This window comes from Microtus oregoni, unplaced genomic scaffold (genome assembly GCF_018167655.1).
Source record: "Microtus oregoni isolate MIOR12 unplaced genomic scaffold, Mior012 000021F_ref0000039, whole genome shotgun sequence".
NCBI classification, from domain to species: Eukaryota; Metazoa; Chordata; class Mammalia; order Rodentia; family Cricetidae; genus Microtus; species Microtus oregoni.
This window is the reverse complement of record NW_024543080.1, coordinates 26,862,936-26,876,632: the sequence shown is the minus strand read 5'-3', so window position 1 is coordinate 26,876,632 and position 13,697 is coordinate 26,862,936. Positions and strand designations below refer to the sequence as shown.

Below are 13,697 nucleotides of genomic sequence, written 5' to 3'. Positions count from 1 at the left end.
CAGCAAAGGAGTTAAAGGAGAGTTGGTGATAAAGAACCACTCCAGAAAAGGACTGGGTTAAAAGGATGGGTTAAAGAACCGTTTGTTGCTGTTTTGGCAGAAGAGAACATTAATAACAAAGAAGGTTCTGGACATTATGCATCCTGGGATTTAAAGGATCTAGAAAACTGGCCACAATGCCAAAGAAAGCTCCAATTAAAGCCAATCTCCCACCCCCAACTTTTTAAGGCATCCCTTGGAGTTTCTTCCTCTTTCTTTTGCATATTTTAGTTCTTAGCCCTCACCAGGTTGTCTTCTCTCTCTGCCTCTCTCTCCACTTACTGTGCTGGAAAGAATATGAGAGGGGGGGGGGGGGGGCAAACAGAACAAGGTTTGATAAAGGAGAATACAGAACTGATTTGTGATTTTAAAGAGAACGGACCTGGTAGTAGGACCCAATGGCAGAGGACACGCTGAGCATTCATAAGGCCCTGCGTCCCCAACAGTGGTGACACCTGAGAAAATGTGTGAAAAAACAGAGCTGTGATTCTGTCATACGAGGTCCCTTTGCTCAGCTGCAATAATCAGCATGTTGCCATTCCATCTTCTTTCCATGTTCCCCTTTTCTTCTCCCTTCTCTTCCCCTCACCCCCTTCCTGGTGTTTATTAAAGAAAACCCAAGGCATCATATCATGTAACTCATTTCCTATAGAAATTTCCTGAAGACCACAAGAGAGAATAGGCTGGGAAAGTGATTTCTTAAGATTGGGTTATTTCCCAAAATAGGGATTTTTTGTTGTTGTTTGTTGCTGAGTGGTGTGTGTGTGTGTGTGTGTGTGTGTGCGCGTGCGTGCACGTGTGTATGTAAAACATTCTAAAACCTCTACATGATACCTTGGGTAGAAAGTTTTGGTCATCTTTCGCTATGACACTCCCCACAAAAGCTTTGGGGAGGGAGTCTCTAGGGACTTTCAAATCTTCCTTTACTATGAAAACAATAACAGAATCCCTGAAATTTTGGATTATTTGTAAACCTTAAAAGAGGCTCGTGCTGTTCTTAGAGCATTGTCTTTGAAGGCAAGTGTGAAGCTGAAGGGAATCTTTTATGATACACAGCCCTCACATATTTACCCCTGCCCTAGTCCCCTGGGCCTTTTTTTTTTTTTTTTAACCTGAAAGCACTTAGGATTCAGGACTTAGTGAGGAACGCACCTGATTTATGGAACACCAACTAATTTAGGAGTTTGGTTATTTTTCACTAGTAAACATCATCCAACTAAATTTGGGTAGAACACCCTCTGAATAAGTCAAGCAGACAAGGGCTCTAAATGAGGAAATTAATTATAGCTCGTGTCCCAGGGAAAAGCACCCCACTGCGGCACAGAGACCGTAATTGATGGGCGGGAAGTGCCAACAAATCACTCTTTAAAATATTAACGCTATCAAAGAACAGCTGGATAAGGGGGAAACTTGACCCTTGGGGAACTGTCGGAGGGGCTGTTGCTGCTGTACAGTTTCACACACTTGTGATGTAATGAAATTCCTCAAATCTTAACTTTTTTTTAAAAAAAGGTATTAAGTAGTGTGGTTCTGGGAAAGTTATTAAGAGTTAGTGTGGCTTTGCGTCTGATCATTTTATTAGGATCATTGTAGCTCACGCTTGCTGCGGTTTCTAAATCACCTTTGTTTTCCTGAAAACAAAACCACCCTGGCTGCAAAAAAACTAGAGCTTTTGTTTTTTTCAACTTTAAAGCCTAGTGGCAACATTTTTTCCCTATATAAATAAAAATCCATTACCTACGAAATCTCTACCAAAATAGCTTCCCTTTATGCGTCAATTAAGTTCTTCGTCAAAGAAAACGTACTCATTATGTGTTTGCCTAAACGTAAGTTGGCCTTCCTTAACATCCTGTTAACTTATGGTTGTCCCCTCCTCCCCAAATCTATCAGAGAGTAAGTTTTGCGCAGTCCGTTAAGCACGTGTCATGATGGAGATTGATTTTATAATTATATAATAATCTCGATTTTTAAGATTAGAAGCTAGAAGCAATTCTTTACCCGGAACAGACTTTAGTTTAGATGCTTAAAAATAAGCCGCTTTATTCGACATTGACGTTTTTCTAGAAGCCTCTGGGACCATGGGCGAGCTGCGGATGTGATAAATACTTCTGACCGCACACTCGTGTTAGCGGCGCTCACACACTTTTCCTTCATTTGTTTCACGAGACTTGGCTAACATCTAAATCGGTGGCGGTATTCAGAGTGCTTGACAAACCGTGTGGCTAAGACAAACGTCCTCACACGTACCGAACCAATAAACCCGGAGAGGAAACACAGGTTGCCGTAAAAATAAAGCCCTGACGTTAGCCCAGGTTTCACATAACTCTGGCTTCACAAGGCTCTCCCTCCGCTGGAAGAGCCGTGCCCCTGCAAACAGCCCACAAGGGACGCATCATTTAAATAAATGTGTTTCTTTGCCCGAACAGAAGTTCAGATAGGCTCGATTATCATTAATTCTGCTCTTTTATTTCCTTTGCGGGCGCGAACACCGAAATCCTGGCCTTTGAAGTGCGGCTGGCGGAGCTGACCCGGGTCCTCCCCGGCGCCGGCTCAGCGGTGCGGGAAGGAGGCGACTGAGAGTGAACTTGTGGCGGCTAGGAGGGGGGTGGAGGGGGTTGGGGTGGGGAGCGAAGTGCAAATGCTGGTGATCTTAAAAATCAGGTTATCGGAACCGAACGAATCCCTAGAATCGGCAGCCCAGGAATAAACTGGGTCGGTGCAGAAGCCGAGAGAACACCCGACGACATCCAGCCTCCGCGCTCGTTTTTAAATGAAACCCGTGAAACTCAACCTGGCCAGCGTGTCCCCTCGCGAGCTGGCGTGCGTGGACGAAGGAGGGACCGTAGCCTTAGTCGTCGTTCTGCGGGTATTTCCTGGCTACATGACAGCTAGGTGTGTATGGGGGGTGGGGGGGGGGGGGGGAGAAGGGAGGGTGATTGTTTCCCTCCGGGTCACCGCCTAGTCCCGGGGGAGCGTTGTGGGTGGGGGAGGCGGGGAGACGCGCGTGAACCTGCGGGTGTCTGGGACCGCACCACGGTGCGTCCGCTGTGATTAGCTCGCGCGGCGACCCCGGAGGGCGGACTCTCCTCACCCGCGTGTCTCCTCCTCCCTCTGCCTTTTTAAGGGACGCCCTGCAGGCAGAGCTGTCAGCCACCCCAAGTTCTCTGCACTTGGTCGCGGCTAGGCTGTCTCCGGCCCGGCTAGGCTGTCTCCGGCCCGCGTGACAGTCAGGGGCCGGAGCTGAGTTAGCAGCCGGTCCCCGGGCTGCACGTGGGGAGCCAAGGTGCGCTACCCGCATCAGCCCACGATCGGGACGCTGCCCGGCCTTGTGGTTGTTAGTCTGGGGCCCGACGGCCCGCGAGGAAAGAGGGAAAGGAGGCGGCCCGGGCCCGGGTGTTCCTAGCGCGATGAGCGGGGCCAAGGGCGGCCGCTGCTTCAGTTGCGGCCTCCGCGGTGGCCTCCCTTGCGCCCTGATCCCCTCGCCCTCGCGCACCATGCTATCCTTCTGCCAGCGGAGTCCGTGGCGCAGCCCGCTCCTTCTGCCCCGCCGCTGCTAACCCACGAGAGAGCGTTCTCGACCGCCGGGTCAACTGGCCGCGCAGTGCCGGGAGGGAGGCGGAACCGTGGTCCCCGGAGCCCCAGCTCCGCCCTCCGACTCTCCAACTGCCACCAGGCGCGGGGCGACGATGGGGGCGCTGCTGGCGCTCTGTTTCCTCGTGGGCTTGCTGTGCTGTGGCCCGGCGGACGCACAGGAGCCTGGGGAATACTGCCACGGCTGGGTGGACGCTCAGGGCAACTATCACGAGGGTTTCCAGTGCCCCGAGGACTTCGACACGCAGGACGCCACCATCTGCTGCGGCTCGTGTGCTCTGCGCTACTGCTGCGCTGCAGCCGACGCCAGGTTGGAGCAGGGCGGCTGCACCAACGACCGCGGAGAGCTGGAGCATCCCGGCATTACCGCGCGTAAGTGCGGCTCCCCGGCACGGAACAGCCGTGTCCACCAAAGACATGCTTTACTAGCTCGGGGCGCAAAATGAACTCCGCTGGGTCTAGGGATTCAGAAAGGGTGGATGACCGCATTTCAGATTAGGGAATACTTTTGCTTTGCAGTTTGGATCCCAGCTGCACGTGGTCTGCGCGGTTCGGCCCTAGGGAAAGTTTGCTAGGGATTGCAGGGACTGTAGGGCTGGCGTGCACCTGGTGCTCCTAGAGAAGACAGCTGGAACTAGCCTGGGTTTTCGTGGGCGTTCTGGTCAGGAAAGGCAGTGAAGGCGATTGTGGTCAACAGCCCAAATCCGTTCGTAGGCAGCATTCTTTTCTTTCCTTTCCTTTCTTTTCCTTTCCTTTCCTTTCCTTTCCTTTCCCTTTCTTCTCTTTCCTTTCCTTCCCCCTCCCTTCCCCTCCCTTCCCCTCTCTCGCTTTCTTTCCCCCCCCCCCCCTTTTTTTTCTTTTTGTCGAGTGGTAACATTTCCTCACTCTTCTAAACTCCCTTTATTTCTTTACATCTATTACCTAACTCTCTGGCCCAGCCCCCATTGTCATGCTTTTCAGAAACACCCAAGTCTTCAAGGTAGGGATTTAAAATTCAGGGTCATAGGGCTTTCTCAAGGCCCCCTATTCTCACGTCGGAAAACACGGGTCAAATTTCCGCTCACTTGCTCACTTAAGAGGTGAATAAATCACTACCCCAAGCAGAGGAAATTTACACCTTGAAAAAAGTTTTCCACTTGAATTGGAACATTAGGGAAACCTTTTACAGCTCAAGGCGATGGTTTTACGGCCAGGAAACCCGAGAAGTGTGGAGCTGAGAGCTGGTGACTCCCCTGGACTGAGAGGCAGCGGCCTGGAGCCTGCACACTAAGAGCCTGAGAAACGCAGGGGGAGAGGGGCCGGAGAGACCATCAGAGTCTCAATCCCCAAATGACAACCCAGAGGATAGGGGTTCAGCGAATTTCATTTCGGTGGTTGGGGGAGGGTGTCAACATTTCCAGTCCTGAGGACATGGGAAGTAGTTTCCAGACTATTTCCTGGAAAGCGGGAACTCTGGGCTATCATGGCCTGTTGGTCAACTAGACTTCTCTGCTGGTTCCCGGTCCTGGTCCTGTACTTGGGACAAGATAAGCCAGCCTCCTCCGGGGAGCGGTGGGTGGGACTCCAAAAGAGAGAGCAAAGGATTGGAGTACTCTCACCATTTAGTGACTCTGAGATCAGGCCAAACCAGACGGATAGTGGCTTTGTCTCCTGCGAGCAGTTTAACCTCTGGTGACTTAACTACACCGAGCCACTTCTCGAATTTAAGATGGGCATATTGCCATCGGAGAATCATATTGATGAAACCAGCATGCAGCTGCTTGGCACAGGGCACAGGTCGTGCAGGTCACTTTTGCCCCGCCTTGTACACCTCTGTTACTTATGGGGGAAGGGGGGGGGGGGATAAGGGACACTGTAGAACTAACTGAGCATCTCTGGAAAAGTAAACAGCATTCTGATTTGTATCTGTATCCTGATAAGAGCGAGTTTCTATCTCTCATGGTCTCCGTGGTAAGACCAATCAGATACAGAAAGCCAGCACAAGGGCCTTAGTTGACTCAGGGGTCTTGTCTGCAGCCCAGAAGCTGGAGGCTGCCTCTCGGTGATTCTTTGACACAGCGAAGCCACCGGAGCAGCTGCCCCATGATACATCTAGGGGGAAAAGTCTTATTTCTATCTTCCCTTTAGAAATGGAAGCAAACTAGTTTGCTGTCTGAGGGTGCATTTAGAAAAAGTCTGGGTTGCCACTACTAAGAATTGCACGTTGGTCTGCCTGTGGGTGGGAATGCAGAGGCAGAGGTATGGCACCTGGAGTCAGGACTGGTGGTTTGTGAGGTAGTGGGAGATGCAGTAAATTGGGGCTCCCTGTGGACCTCTTTATATATCTCTAGAGACTTGTAACACCTGGGGCTTCTTTCAACAGGCCTGCTTCTCTTTTCTTAGACTGGAAACATTTGGACAGAAGATAGTCAGTCTACGAGTTGGATTAAGCTCTTAGGTGTTCCCCATGATAGCTAGAACTCCTAATGCACATCCACGGTGACCCTCAAACTCAGCTTTTCCCTTTAGTGCGTGAACAGGACGACAGACTGTTCATTTCTGACTTCCAGATGTTTAATATGATGGCTAATTGCTAACAGTGGCAACAGTATCAGTTGAACATTGCAACATCATAGTTTGTGATTCGGAGATTGCCAGTCACATGCTTTGAGAAGCTGAGCAGTAGCGGTAATGAACCTTCGGGCCTCCCACATCTAAGATGCTAAAGCAGAGAGACTAAGGGTATGAGTGACCTTTACCCAGCATTTGTGTGTGTCTGTTTTTTGCCTTTTAGAGCCTGTCTACGTCCCCTTCCTGATCGTCGGCTCCATCTTCATCGCCTTCATCATCTTGGGCTCCTTAGTGGCTATTTATTGCTGCACCTGTTTGAGACCCAAGGAGCCCTCCCAGCAGCCAATCCGCTTCTCACTCCGCAGCTACCAGACAGAGACCTTGCCCATGATCCTCACCTCCACCAGCCTCAGAGCGCCTTCCAGGCAGTCCAGCACAGCCACCAGCTCCAGCTCCACAGGGGGCTCTGTCCGGAGGTTCTCCTTTGCCAGGCCTGAGCCAGGCTGCCTGGTACCCTCATCACCTCCACCTTACTCCACCGGCCATGCCATACACCTAACCCAGCCGTCTGGTTTCCTGGTGTCACCCCAGTATTTTGCCTACCCTCTGCAGCAGGAACCCCCATTACCTGGGAAGAGCTGTCCGGATTTCAGTTCCAGTTGACGGGTGGTGGCTGTGAATAAGCCCATATGGTGATGTAGAAGCCAGGTGGGAGGTTGCTACACCGGCTGAGTCGCTCGCACTTTTGAGGACATTTGTGGTAACCTATCACGATTGTGGAAGAGAGGTCCAGAAAGACACAGCACTTTTTGGTCTTGAAGTCCTTGGCTACCGACGAGATCTGACTTTGCAAACATGGTGAATGCTACAACGCATTCATCTTTTGTTAAAATATTCCGCAGTTTGATGTTCTGTTTTCAGGCTGAAGGAAAATATCTCACTGGACAGTTCAGCTATCCTTTGTAGAAAGGTGTCCTATGTTCCTTTTCCTGTGTTGACTGAATTATAATTACAAATATATTCATAAATAAGGAAGGAAACACACTTAATTGTAATTATAAAGGTTCACTTAAAATTTAATTGTTAAGTAAATTCGAGGGGCCAGTGAACCACCTATTTATGATTTTGGAGGTAATCTAACCATAAGTAATATTAGTAGGATGAGAACATTTACTTCTTAAATTAATAACAAATTTTGTTTAAAACGTAAGAGTTTTCTTTTTCCAAAATACAAGGTGTCAGTAACCACACGGGACAACTATAGTTTTAAATATAGACTCAGACATTCGCTGTTGCACAGGTTCTGTGTAAAATCACTTCCCCTGCCAACCCGGGGGAATATTTATTGCAGACTTTTTGTTCAGCAATATTAGTGTTTAAGAATAAAAGTTGGACAGTTGGGTCTTAAAACATTTATTTGTAAAAAGAGCTATATATAAATGTGAAGATGTGTAATTTAACTCACCACATTTACAGCACTAATTATCTAGAAGTCACACTGTAACTTCTGTGGACGTCAAAGACCATCTGTTAGGGGAGCCATCGAGGAATCCACATTTTGTGTGCCACTGTGTGTGTGATGTCTGGTGATTACACAGATGGATCAGGCTAGAATAAATACATTTCTCTGGTTTCCTGAACTCTATTTGAGATTTTCAAATCAAAGTTCTTCAATGTATACTCTTAGTGGCAATGCAGTTCTTGGCCGCCTAATAAGAGAAGGTATCTTTATCCCATATGTCAGAATGAAGGAAAGCATTGTCTTCATCAGAACTTACGAAAGCTGCAGAGGTCAGTTCTTACAGAGATCTCAGAAAACAGGCTGTTTGTGGTACACACGCACACGCACACACACACACACACACACACGCACATACACACACACACAGTCGCATGGCCTGTAGAGTTTGAGCATCTAGACATTTTTCATAGGAATCCGAAGTTCTGTCTTTTGTAACACACAGAAGATGTGACTTCTCGTCCTGCGCAACGTGGAGTCCGGCCGACCCTTCAGGCTGGACACCTGCCCGTTCCCAGTGCCTTGCCTGTTCCTCATGTGACCCATCTCCTTCGCTGTCACCCCGATGGTGCAGTTGGAGAGTCTAGCTTATGGGAGTCTGTTGTCACCTATCACCTTCGGTAGCTCTGCCCAGCGTCAACAGAGGTAGGCTTCCGCCCCACGAGGGTGAACTGGCTTCCTTGCTTTCCAGTTGAGGATCAGAGGAAACTAGTTTGAAGACGTGCCTCCTCTGCCAGGAAGTTAGAGCCGTGCCAACTTCTCTTTCCTACATGCAAATGTGGTCTTTCTCCCAAGTATTCAAGATTACAAGAGACCATTACAGAAGCAGCTGAACGTAAAGAACAGATCTTCGAGACTGTGCTCATGTCTGATACATGTCTCTATCATTAGGCCGGTTATAGCCATGTCTGCCCTGTACTAGTTCTTTTTAAGGTCACATCTGCCAAATTCCTACTACAGTGCCGAGTAGGTGTGTATTAACTTACCCCGTGCTCCAAACAACTCTAACACATTATAATCACCATAGTACGGCTTTGGAAGTGGAGGCAGAGGAGTGTTGGGCAGTTCTCTACAGCTAGGTAATACTGAAGTTGCTGTGTAGAGTTGGTTCAAACACCAGGACCGCATCTGCTTTGAACATTTTTTTTTTTTGAGATAAGGTGTCCCTACAACAAGGCTGGTCTAGAACTCACAATCCTGCCTCGTCAGCTCCCCCCAGACTTGTGTGCTGGGGTTATGGGTATGTCTCACATAACGGACGTGGGTGTGCTCTTATATGCTGATTCTGAGGGCAGTGAATGTTTTTTACTTTGTAATCTCTTTAGTTGTCAAAAAATGAATTTCATGGGTAATATACCTGTGAGGAAGGGAGGGGTGGAAGGAGGGAGATAGAGGAAGAGAGGAAGGGAGGGAAAAAGGGGGGGAGAACAGGAACCTATTAGACATTGTCAAAGCTTCAGCAGATTTCTAAGGATTCAGAGGCCAATCCTTTAGGCAGAGTCACAGTGAGGGGACTGAGCCAGTCTCGCCCACCCATGCTCACTTTCAGAGTCTGCTAGAGAATGATATGCCCCCCGTGCCCACTTTCAGAGTCTTGCTAGAGGGTGGAAACGTCCCCTCCCATGCCAAGCCGGATTCTAGTTCTTCAGTGGCTGTACTTTCCTTTTCTTGCTGTTTTGGAGAGCAGAACACACTCTTTAGGCACACTGATGTTGAGGAATTTGTGGAGGGTTCACATCTAGATTTCCCTGCAGGATTCTCCATCCAATCAACTGGCCATATAGTATTTAAAATTAGGATGATACTGTGTACGTACCTCATTGTTATGTGGCATTCAGTGACATTGAATCATATGCTCATGTACTTGGTATCTTTGCACAGGTCTTCTCCTTGGAAGCTAAGTGACTGCTAATATTATTAATATTACTGTGATCTTATCATAGTAAAGCCATCCCATGGTAATTTCTAGACATGTCCCATTCAACAAACCTTTGAATGGCATTCTTCACCTTTGGGTCTAGCTCTGTGTGAGGGACTGAGAACACCAAGAGGAATAAATGCAGTTCTGATTCCAGAAGTCACTCCACTGCATTACTGCCCAAGGCACAGCAGCTAATACTCGAGAAGAGGCATTGTGGGTGCTTTCACGAAAGAAGCACTGTTGGCACCAGGAGTGTGGCTCAGTGGATAAAGTACTTGGACAAGTCTGCATGCCCGATGTGTCCTTAACATCCACGTAAATGCTGAACGAGCAAGGCAGTCACCTTGTATTTCCAGCTCCCTACGAAAGTAAGGATGGATCCCTGGCAAGCCAGATAGCTAGACCAGCAAAATCAGTGAGCCCTAGCTTCCCCTGAGGGGCCCTGTCTCAATGAATAAGGTAGAGGACAGTCAAGGAAGACTCCTGATATCAGCCCTGGGCTTCCACATGCACACTCCCACACAAATGTGAACCCTCCCCTCCAAAACACAAATACCACACATACACATGTAAAAAGAAAAAAAAAAAACAACAGAGGGGCATTGCTATTGTCCCTTCTCCCTGGGAGCTCACAGTCAGGTAGGGGAAGGTAAGTCTTTGAGTCAGTGCTTAGGACTCACCGTAACTGCAGGCATGACGGGAATGCAGGACACATGGAAAGAGACCACATACTCATACTGAGGGCCTGTTGTAAACACAAAGAAATGTGGAAATGTGTGGAGGGTTTGAGTGAGGAGGACTAGCGGGGGCAGTAGAGAAGAGTGATGGAATTTGAGGCAAGAAGATCTATGAAGGAAAAGAACCAGGGACATCTAGGGACAGATTAGAACTCTTGAACATCCATGTGACTGGATACACACCAAGTACAAGTGGCAGTCTTGAAAGATTTTATAAGGGACTCATTTTATAAGTCCTCATATTTTCCGTATTGGACAGTTAGACATGAAGGGTCAAGTCATCTGACATCTCTGAGGACAAGATAGCCATATCCCACCACCACAAGATACAGGGGCAAGTTGTCTGGTTGAAATTTTGTTTTCATGAAGAATTTGAATTCTAGCATCCTCAAATTATGATTATTGAGAAAACTAGAACTCTAGGAAACTAGAACTTTGAAATATGGTTGTTTGTATGGTTACATTTATTAAGCAATGCATATTTCTCAAGAGCTTTCTATGCTCTGATGTTGAATCTTCTTTCATCTGAAGTAGGACTGTTATATGCTTGTCTCACAGATGGAGAAACCAAGGCAGGAAGGTTAAACAGAATGTCCCAGGGCAAGAGACAAGGGCAAGAGAGTTAAGATCTGTGTCCCAGGAAGTCAGCTTTAAAATTCTATGTTCTTTATGACCATAGCCTAGAAGATCCAAGTTTCTTAGGAAAACAGTTCCAACATATTTCTCAGAAAATCCACTGGGGGAACTGACGAGTTTAATAGGGTCATGCATGTCCTATAGCATCAGGGGTCATATATGTAGCTTGTACTACAGTATAAGAACATGAAATAAAGCATAAAAAGAAGTATTAAATGATAAACATTTTACCCTTGGGGCTGGAGAGATGGCTCAGCGGTTAAGAGCACTGACTGCTCTTCCAGAGGTCCTGAGTTCAATTCCCAGTAACCACATGGTGGCTCACAACCACCTATAATGAGATCTGGTGCCTTCTTCTGGCCTACAGGCAGGATACTGTATAAATAAATAAATAAATAAATAAATCTTTTAAAAAATTACCCTTTACATGTGAGAAACAGGAGACACCACCAGAACGTGGTTTGGCAGGAATTTTGAGCCTTATGTCTGCTTGGGTTTCTGGCTTTTGCAGAAAAGAGGTTTTGGGCCATTTGCTTCATGGCTCATTTTCTCGTTTGTAAAATGGAAGAGTTAACAGTTCTCATTGCTTTGGATTTTCTGGGTAGGAAGAACCACTGTCTTAAATCACTTGCATTCTAGTAGGGAGGGAGCGGGGTGCTAAATTAATGTGTGTACACAGAGCAGGTGAAGAGCCCTGGAGTACAAACAGAGGACCACCTGGGATGGCAGGCACCACTGTGGGACAGAGAACAGAATAATATCTTGATAACTTATGACCCCTTGACAGGTGGCCAGATTTCTGTCGTCGCCTATTATTGCTCCAGCATGTGGGGTACTGTGATTATTGTTAGTCACCTTCCAGCACTGGGACAGGATAGTTGAGGTTAAACTTCAGGATATAAGGTTTATTTGAGCTCATGGGTTTGGAGGCTCTGTTTGCTTTGGGCTCATGCTGGGGCAGCATGCCATCATCATCGCCAGAACATGTAGGAAGCAAAGCTGCATCCTTCGCGAGCCAAGGGGAGAAGCAGGATTGAGGAAGGGCCAGTCATCCAATCCCCTGTGAAAGCCTGTGTCCAAACATCTTCCAGTAGGCCCCGCCTCCCAGGGGTACCACTCTGTGTACCAAGCCTTTAACACATGGGCCCAAAACACCGCATGGGTTAGACATTCATTTTATCATATGCTATAGAAAACATATCTAACAGAGTTAGATTGCTTTATTATACATTTTAAAGACAACTTATTATACTTTTAACTGCCTAAATGGATAGGTTGTTTCCCTCTTATTTCTTCTATCCACTTATTCTTTTTTTGGTGTTAGGAGTTGTATGTCACATTATCAGATTGATTTGAACCCACAGGAAAATTTTCTCTAAAATGAGATAAATAAAAGGCTTCCTGAAAAATACATCCAGTTTACAACCAGGAATCTGATACGTTACACTGAGCTGGCATTAGTTTACTTTTTAAATTTCATATATGTTTAGAAAAAATAAGAATTTACAGGCATGTTATTACGGGAGCTAGGTGTTAACATACAATTATGTACCTGGCTATTTAAAAACTGCAGTTAGACATTCATTATTAGTGGAATTATTCCAACAGAATGTTTCTTTCAGTTGCTACCCAGTTTGTACTTAGAGGTAATAAAGACCAAATGTTACAAAGTATTTCATATTTTCCAACATCTCTTTATGAGTTTACTTGTGAAGCTATCTAGCCTCGGAAGACCTTTCTTCCTTAAATTGAGGTGCCTATGTTACAGCCCTGGTAGCTTTAGGTTAGAGATGCTGTGAGCATGGGAAAGCAGACTTTAAATGGGGATGACATACTGAATTTATGACGTTATATTTCAGTTTGTTGTTGCCTATGGCAACAGTAGAAGGCATATTAAATCAAGGCATCAGTATCAACACACACTATTTTTTTTAAAGGGGAATGACAGTTAAGTGTGTAAGTTATAATAGGATTCAGAGATAACTTTCCATCAAGCACTTTACTGAGGTTTTGCATGAAGACCCACCACTGGGTGCCTCAGAAGGTCTGTGGGAGAGGACAGGGGCTCCCAACAGCCAATCAGACACGACCACAGTATAATCAAATCAGATACTTTCCAATTTGTCATACCCAGTACCTCTGTATCAAGAAATCCTATTTCTGCACTTAATCAAACTGCATCTTCATTGGGTGCGCTTCTACTAAATGATTCTTATTTCTGAAAAAAAAAATGATCCCTATTTCTGGTGTTTCCCTGAACTTTTGGCCAATTTTATTATTTTATGATTCCATCTTTCAAATGCTATTATCTAAACTTGGCCACCTCTCTCTATCTCCCACCCTCCCTCCCTCTTTAAAGTGGGTTTAGAAAACCTATGAAATCCATCCAACACAAAAGGACAGAGAGCGGAGTGAACTATTGACTGGCAAGCTGGTTTAAAATGCAGAGATAGGTGGGAGACGTTTCTAAACAATAAAGTCAAAATACGATAACTTTCCAAAAAATAATTCTCCGCTAATCACACAGACCACCCGCCTATCAAGTCAGAGCTAGTTTTATATTTCACTTAGCCGAATGAAGTGGATTAAATATAGCTGTAAACAAAATGTGAAGGAACTATCAGGTGGCCGCACTGTCTCAGACTGAACTGCTTTACAAAACGACGTAATTTCTAAAAGTAGCAATGAAAACTTCAGCCAGTGC

General features: G+C 46.6%; 1 protein-coding gene across 1 annotated transcript; it reads left to right on the top strand.

Moving 5' to 3' along the window:
• Positions 1–3,202: 3,202 nt before the first annotated feature.
• On the top strand, positions 3,203–7,768 carry Shisa3 (shisa family member 3). The gene is made up of 2 exons (XM_041671513.1): positions 3,203–4,002; positions 6,404–7,768. Exons 1-2 carry the CDS (start codon positions 3,726–3,728, stop codon positions 6,841–6,843), a joined length of 717 nt encoding a protein of 238 aa, XP_041527447.1. The 5' UTR covers positions 3,203–3,725; the 3' UTR covers positions 6,844–7,768.
• The last annotated feature ends 5,929 nt before the right edge of the window (positions 7,769–13,697 follow it).

Coding starts and splice junctions, on each gene's coding strand:
- Shisa3 (XM_041671513.1), top strand. CDS start 3,726: ATGGGGGCGCTGCTGGCGCTCTGTTTCCTCGTGGGCTTGCTGTGCTGT. Junction 4,003..6,403: donor GCATCCCGGCATTACCGCGC/GTAAGTGCGGCT, acceptor TTTGCCTTTTAG/AGCCTGTCTACGTCCCCTTC.